Here is an 8,423-nt window from a genome sequence, read left to right as displayed (position 1 = left end):
AAAGTCTATAATGCTCTATTTTCAAAGGAGAAAATGAAGCATTTTGTTTAATATGAGGCTGATGGAGATGACCTTATTGTTGATGGTGGTTATGCAAGGACAAATTGAGGTCTAACTTCAGTAATAAAATTTGAATTATTACAAGAAGAAAGGGCACATGATAAAGGATTGCTATAAGCTACAGAAAGAAAATTTACCCCCAACTAATTAGAAGGGACGACAACTAAATACCTCAGGTGAAGCCTGTTTGCAGAAAAATCTCATGATGATGATAACTTTTGATTATTTCTAATAGCGACTCCAAACTTTACGGGGATTGGATTCTTGACACATCTTGATTGTTCATATCGAAATTTATTTTCTACATATGAAACAATTTAGAAATATGTTGTGGTAATGGGCAGTAATATACTTTGTAGAATAGTCGATATTGGAAATGTCAGAATTATGAAGTTTAATGGGATTATCAGAACACTTGATGCTGTGAGACATGTTCCAGAATTGAAAATAAATCTTATCTCTTTGAGTACTTTTAGCTTGAAAGGGTACAAATACATCGATGAAGGTAGAGTCCTGGAAGTTAGTAAAGGTGTCCATATTGTGATAAAGGGACAAAGGAGGTCCTAATTATATGTCTTGCATGGTTCTACAGAATTTTTGAAGATCTATCGGTAAAATTTAGGTACTTGGGTGGATTCTAAGTTTGTTTTAATATCATCAGAGTTTAGTTTGGGTATATTGAAGAATATATTTAAGTCAAGTTCAGAAGTTATGGATAATTCCTATATATATATATATAAAGTTGCCATCATTACTAATGATATCATTGTGTTCAATTGCTAGAGATAGACCAATAGAAATATTAGGCCTCCACATAGGTACAATGATGTTGATTTAGTTGTTTTTTATTTGAATGTGGGTGAAGGTGTTGATTTTAGCCAAGACCCTTTTATTGAAGCAGTTATGTGTGTTGATTCTATTATAGGGCTTAGTTCTGTCTTATTTGGTAATGATTAAATAATTTGTGATTTTTGTTGCTTATGAGATAATTCGAACAACTTTGTTGTCCAAGGTAATTCTGTTGAGTAGTGTTTGAAATTCAGTTGATATTTAATTATTGAGTTTTTCCTAGTTAAGTTTTGTGATTAAAGTGGAGAGTTTTTCTAGTTGGAAATTTTGATGGAGAATTTTGTTTGATGTTTTTGTTGAATAGTTAAGTCTTATTCTTTGCACTGGAGTTTGTCTCTATGTAGAATTTCTTCGAAGTTTTGTTCATTGCAATGAAATCGTGTCTAGGTGGAGTTTGTTAGAATTAAGGCGTGACTCGAATTCTATTTAGAATGCTATTTGGGAATCATATTTAGAGTCTATCTGGCAATTCTAGTTGATATTCAATTTGGGAGTTTAGTTAAGAGTTTAAAATTTGTGTTAGACTTAAAGAGATCAAGATATGGATTAGGGAGAAATTTTCAACAAATTCTTGCTCTTTAAGTGCCTAGTTCCTGCTGGAGCGCTCAAAGCAGAAAGGCTGACGCTTGCTTAGCTCCAACTTGCCGCTCAAGCTATAGGGTGCCCGTCTAGCACTCGAGCTAACAATGTTGTTCGGACTAAGCCCATTTCGCCTTTTTGACACATTTTCAGTATTCCTATCCATCTATGACTCTATTTCTAGGGTTTGAAACGTTCTCTATATATAGTTAGCTCTTTATTGTGATTTAGACAAGTTGGACAATATTGTAAATACAATATCTTTGTATTCTTTCTGAATATTTTAAGCCATTTATCTTTTGTTCTTGTGCATCTGTGATATCTACTTCATATAGTACCATATATATTTGTTCTCATATCACGGTAGATATTTTCACAATAGAAAGTCTATCATGGCGAGCTAAAATGTAGCAATATTTAGATGACACAGCACTAAGACTCAATTGAAATTCACTTGATATTCTTGGAGTGTTCCTAGGTCATACAATATAGGCAAACATGGGTGTCTTCAACTTTTTCCAAAAACTGAAAACTAAGGTTGCTCCCCATAGGATTTTCAAGACTCATCAAAACCTCTAATGTTTTGCTGAAAGTCACCCCGTTCATCAAGAGCGTTGAGCTTGTTGAAGGAGATGGTGGTGTTGGAAGTATCTATAATGTATAGCTAAAATTGTAAGTTGAATGAAATGAGTGGCGGATAAATGGGTAAAATCTGTGTGCCCTACAAAATGTTTAGCTAAAATTAATGTTTGACAAAATCCCAAAAAACACACACATATGCAATCTTTTTTATACACTAATCCTATTTAATTTTATCTGAGTTAGTATACTAAACATACCGAATGTTTTGATGTCTTTACATTAAAATCTGACACAGCTTCCATCTTATTTCGCAGGTGCTCACGTCAAATACGTGAAGCACATGATCAACGTAGTCAACCTTGTGAACTATGTAAGCAACTATACCTTGATTGAAGAAGAATTACTCGGAGACAAACTCGAGTCAATTGTTTACGAGTGAAATTCGAGCACTTCAAGTTTGGAGAATGTGTTGTCAAGCAAACCAGTGGCTATCATACCAAGGATGATTTTGAACTCAAAGCGGAGGATATTGAAGCAAGCAAAGAACAAGCTTTGGGACTCTTTAAGGCTTGTGAAAAGTACCTTATTGCCATTCCTCATGTTTATGACTAAATAATTTTCTATTATATATATATATATATATATATTATTTGTTATTAAGCATGAGTGGTTTTGCCTTAATAAACTCTGGAGAGTTCTACTTTTCAAATGAAGAGTGTTCATCTCCTGTTGTCATCAAAAATATCGAAATCTTAGCTAAGTTTACAGTAGTATTTCTAATACGCGAGGTGTACTTCTTCCACTTTCTAGTCGAGATTCGAATTAATAACATTTGTCTCTTCAAAGTTTACTGTTTGTGACTTTCAGGGCAGGTCCAATTATTTATGGGGCCCGAGGCGAACTCCGTAAATTAGATCTCCAAAATCAATGTAAATGCAAAATTCAACGGTGTGTTATACAACATATTGCTAACTTAAAACTTAACTTGATACACAATTACAAAGTATCTCAATCATCTCACAATTAAAGTTTTTAATATAGTTTTTTACGCACGACCGTGCAATTGATCCTACAATAACCAATCTTATAAGCCTACCAGGCCGCAATTATATAAGCCACAAGAAAAATGCTCACCAAATGCAAAGTGTTTCGATTGATATATTTCTATTGTGGCAACAAATTCTATCTATTGTGACAATGCATGATATTTCAATTGTACTGTATGTATCAATAATTTTAGCATGTATATCATATCCTAATATTGTACATGTAACAATGATGTATATTATTTTGAAGGCATATATCCACTAACTGAACTCAAAAATTGAATGCATAAATGATAAATCTTACGGGGATAAGTGTATTATCACTCTTAATGTTGACAACCTCCATTTTTTGGAAGCATCTCTGGACTAAAAAAAATCAATTCTGAACCCAATTGCATAGGACCTTTTGTTGGAGGCAGAATAGCTATGGAACCACCTAGTTGGACCAGCGCCCGTCACAAGAGGTACTGTATTAAATTAAATTTTCACCACGGTATTGAACTTGTCTAGATATCTCTTATCTAGCTCTGCGCTCCCTGCTAGATGTACAACTGAGACATCTTTCGTCCCTCCAGTACAATCTGAACATCCCTTTGAACTTTCAAGATTCTATCTCTACCAGAGAATTTATATTCTTTTGAATTCAGGGTTCTTAGTGAGATGAGATTCCTCTTTAAATCTGAAACATGTCGAACCCGGCCAAGTGTTCTGATCGCCCCATACTACAACCTCAATCTGACTCGACCGATTCCAGCAACCCAACAAAAGTTGGTCGTTTCCCATGATAACTCCACCTTATTTAACCGTCTCATATGTCTGAAATAAGTCACGATTGGAACACATATGATGCGAACATGCTGAATCAAGAATCTACTCTTTATCAGGCTTAAACTCCACGTCAGATGCTACGATCTACATCACATCACTGCCATTTGAAAAATCCTTAACTACATTGGTCTCATCCAAAGTCAATGATTGCATCTTATGATTTGCAGCTAAATCATCTTGAGTCTGCAATTTATCGCAATCTTTCTGAACATGTCATTTCCTTCTACAGTAGAAGCAATACAAATTGTTGTAGTTCATCTTCAATCTGCCTCTCCGCATTTGACCACCATGAGATACCCGTGCTTCCTCATTCCTAAATGCAGTTCCAACCAGATGCTTCATCTCCTCTTTTGAATATAAAGCATCGTAAGCATCTTCAATGGTAAGCGTTTACCACCATGAGATACCAGTGTCACGACTATACAAGATCATGTCCAGAAATGACGAATAAGTGACTGGCAGCGAATACAACAAGATCAAGGCCAGATCTTCCTCATCATACTTGACCTCCAATGTCTCTAAATCTACAATGATTTTTTTGAACACTGCAAAGTTGTCGTCCAACGATCCTTCTTCTGTCATGCGATGGGAATATAGTCTTTGCTTAAGATGCAGTTTGCTCTGAAGACTTTTTGTCATGCACAACTTCTTCAGTTTTAACCACAAAACCGTCGCTATCTTCTCCTTCAAGAAGTCATGCAGAATGTTATTAGAAAGATGAAGATGAATCTGCAATAGAGTCTTCCTATCTTTCCATTATTTCTCCTCCGTTGTTCAATCAATTAGCATCTTATCAAAATCCAACAACACATCTTCTAAATCTATCTACGCAAAAATAGCCCTCATCTTTACTTACCACGGCGAAAATCTCGTATTGCAATCTAGCATCCAAATTAACCTTCTTTGAAAAAATCTCAATCAAATCACGAAGAACCGACAGCCTAGCTTTGATACCACTTGTTGAAGACGGAACAGCTCTGAAATCACCTTGTTGGAGCGCAAGGTGATGCAAGAATTGAGATTTAATGGTGTAACATGAAATATATATGATCACAATCAATAGAACAAGATTAAAGTAAAGAAAAAAAATAAAGTTAAGCACAGGAACCGATGTTTTATTGAATAACAATATGAAAAGAGTACAATTACAGTAATAAAGCTTCACAAATCTAGAAAAGGATTTTAGTATTTATAGGGAAAAATCCATCCCTATAAATAGAGTTGTAGATGGAATAAAATGCCAAAAGATTCCTTATTTGATCTCATCAAGTTTACCACAAATTTCAACTCCCAATAAGCTTTCAAATAGAACTTTAACTAGAACTTGTCAATTAAACTTGAATATAATTCTTCAATAGCATTCCAATTAGAATTCCTTTTGATATGCACTTCAATTAGAACTCTACAATTATTTCAACAAGAAATTCGGGTTACCCAAATTCTAACACTTTTGAGCGTCCTTCATTTGTTGAATCTATTACCTTTTTTTGCTCCCCGACTGAAGCCATTGACCATTTATGAGCAGGGTTAGTCAGTTAACGGGAATAGGGGTGTCTTCAACAATATTTTTGTTCCTGTTTGCATGGCCCCGTTCGGTTGGACTTGGAGGCGGAGCAGTCGCAGGCCTCGTGTTGTCAAGCGAAGACGGAGGAAAGGAATGAAAAATAGAATTTCCATTTTCTTCATGTAATTAAAAAAAAAATTGGGAAAAAAATGAGGCCCCCTCGGCATGAAGCGCATGCCTCATCAGTCTCGCCTTAGGACCGACACTGGTGAGTTTGCTTTTATATGATTTGGACTGCTCTTACTAAGATCCTTTCATTAATTAGTGCTTCAAGAAAATGCTGCAAGACATCAAAATCTGGACAGGATGTTAACTTTTTTTTGTTGTTCTTTCAATATTGTCGAGTACTACGGTCCGACTTACCAAAGAAGCCTCTGTCATTTAAGGAAGAAGGACGTGTACTATAGGTGTTTCACGATCATAATTAATGTCGATTTCTGATGTACTCATGCTTCAAAGAAGTGACAACAGCTATAGTACAATAACTATATCAATCGAACATCGATTCTTCGAAAAAATTGTTGAATCAGTTATAGGACTAAAACAGCAATATAGAACAGACATTCCGAAACAAAACATAAATCAGTAAACTGAAATATAACAGGTCCTAACCGAAACAACAATCTGTAAACTGAATTAAACAGGGCCTCTCACCTACGCTATATGAACATTATCTAACAAAAGTTTTCTCTGTACAATTGGTTAGCACAAACTTGATAAGGGAAAAAACAAGTCGAATCTTCGCTGCTGATCATATAGAAATCTTTGAGTAAAGATTGGGATAGATCAGAAACTTGTGAGCTTGTAGTAACAGTTGCTTCCATGAAGAAGAATCTGATAGCCTTTGCCACAGGGGCACCTGAAATGAAGAACTAGGAACTCCCCCTTCCTCTCCACCCACACAGCTTCCTCTGCAGGTTCTTCAATTTCAGTCTCATATTCATCCTGCAGCAATTAATATACAACATCTCCATTAACAGGAAAATAAATGACCAAAATATCAAATGACAACTCGAATAAGAACTTGAATTTGAGAATGATTGCTTCATGTGCCGAATGATACACAATAATCCTGACAGAATCCAGATGCATAAATTGAAGAACGTAATCGAACAAGAAATCATATCTGACATCGTAAAGAGTCACCACAGCCTGAATTTAAAGATTCTAACAAATTAGCAAAACTCTTGTGAAGGCAGACACATAACTGGATTCGCGAAATGAATTATTTAGGAAGAATATACCTATAATGATTTCACATTTGCAATGCAGCACATCATAATTAATATCAAGAAACTGCAGACACATAAATTCAATTTGCGGTTTAATAAAGATTGATCCAAGAACATAATCCAACAAGAAATCATATCTAACAAAGTAAAGAGTCACCAGAGCATGAACTTAAAGATCCCAACTTAAAACATAAGCCAGATATTTGTATAGACAGACAAAAAAATTGGATTCAAATTCCTGAAATAAATCCTTTCGACAAATACGCCAAGAAACATCCAACAATTGCAAGATTAGTTTCAAAAGGGCATTTAACACAGAGGATATTAATCAGTTAAACCGAATAACTGAAAATAATTGAAACCTTGAGATTGTTTTCGGTATTGTTATCTTCAGAGCCACAGTCTTCGTGTTTGCCCTCTTCACTTTCGTGCAGGACTTGATTCCACCACTGGTTCATCTCTTTCAGCCTCTCCCTCATTTTGTTAAGCCTCTGAAAAATAAACACGGACCATTAACAGTCTTTTCTTGGCAATGAAAGTCAATTAATTTCACAATTAAAACAGGAATTAAGAAATATATAAAAAGAATTGCAGTGAAGAAAAATTTGACCTTAGTATTAGGACTTTCCCTTCTGCTTGGGGACCGANGTCCAGTCACGTGATTTTCCGAAATGACAAAAAATGGCTTGTCACGTGCCTGTTTCAACGGCTTTTTGGTCATTTGACCTTAAGATACTGAACAGTAGGATTTATTATTTAAATTTTAATTCTCAGTTAAATATTATCTTGTAATATCTATGCTAAAAATGTTAAATTCTTCAGTGGATAATATGTAGGAATGAAAATCAATTAATGTCACATCGTTAATGACCATACACACCACTCATGAAAAGGGGCAATGGCCTTATCGATGCCCAAATAAATAAGTGTATGAATGTGTCAACTTATATGTGGGAGGGCAAAATGATTTTAAAATCACCACATAAGTGTTTGAATAATAGATTCAATTACATAAATTTCAATGCATTAATAACTGTTTCTATATCTGCACGTACCTAGAACTTCATTCGATGAAAGCATTTCTCTGCCTGCATTTGAAAAAATTTCTGAGTCCACCCTTGCTCCTAATCTCATCGTTTTGGGAATAATAGGCTCTAGGTTTAAGGAAAATAGAAGTGGGAAAGGTGATAGTTAGGCAAAAGAAGAGGTTTAAGAATAGAAGCTTTAGAAATGGTAGAGGAATAAAATAAATAAAATCATTTAGTTGATCATAAGAAGCTATTACGACACATATCTAAGTATCTAACAAGCTCGAGTGATTCATCAGTTCTACGAAAACATATTAGGGATGAGAAAACGCATCTTGAAGGGGGTAAAAAGGTCAACTAAAGATACAGTCTTTGCGATGAATATTCTTCAAATTTATTTACAAATGCTTCGAAAGCATAAATTACATTTCTAACATTGATTTGAACTTACATTTTTATTAAGACTTGATTCCATTTTTAAAGGTCAATCTTATTAAAAGAATTAGTCCAAACCTTTATATGTTAATCTATATTTCATCTTTGTTGGATATTATATTTATCTATTAACATACCCTCACAAGATGATTATGACTTATTTGAACAAACCAATCTTAAAACTCATGTATTCATTTTTTGAGTCTTAATCGGATCAAAT

General features: G+C 34.6%; 1 protein-coding gene across 1 annotated transcript; it reads right to left on the bottom strand.

Moving 5' to 3' along the window:
• Positions 1-6,077: 6,077 nt before the first annotated feature.
• LOC111392144 lies at positions 6,078-7,461 on the bottom strand. The gene is made up of 3 exons (XM_023017408.1): positions 7,351-7,461; positions 7,103-7,231; positions 6,078-6,453 (listed from the first exon to the last, which is right to left on the bottom strand). Exons 1-3 carry the CDS (start codon positions 7,459-7,461, stop codon positions 6,295-6,297), a joined length of 399 nt encoding a protein of 132 aa, XP_022873176.1. The 3' UTR covers positions 6,078-6,294.
• Positions 7,462-8,423: the final 962 nt, after the last annotated feature.

Source organism: Olea europaea, unplaced genomic scaffold (assembly GCF_002742605.1).
Source record: "Olea europaea var. sylvestris unplaced genomic scaffold, O_europaea_v1 scaffold890, whole genome shotgun sequence".
In the NCBI taxonomy this organism is placed as follows: Eukaryota; Viridiplantae; Streptophyta; class Magnoliopsida; order Lamiales; family Oleaceae; genus Olea; species Olea europaea.
Note: the sequence above shows the minus strand (reverse complement) of the source record. Positions and strands in the feature narration are given on the sequence as shown.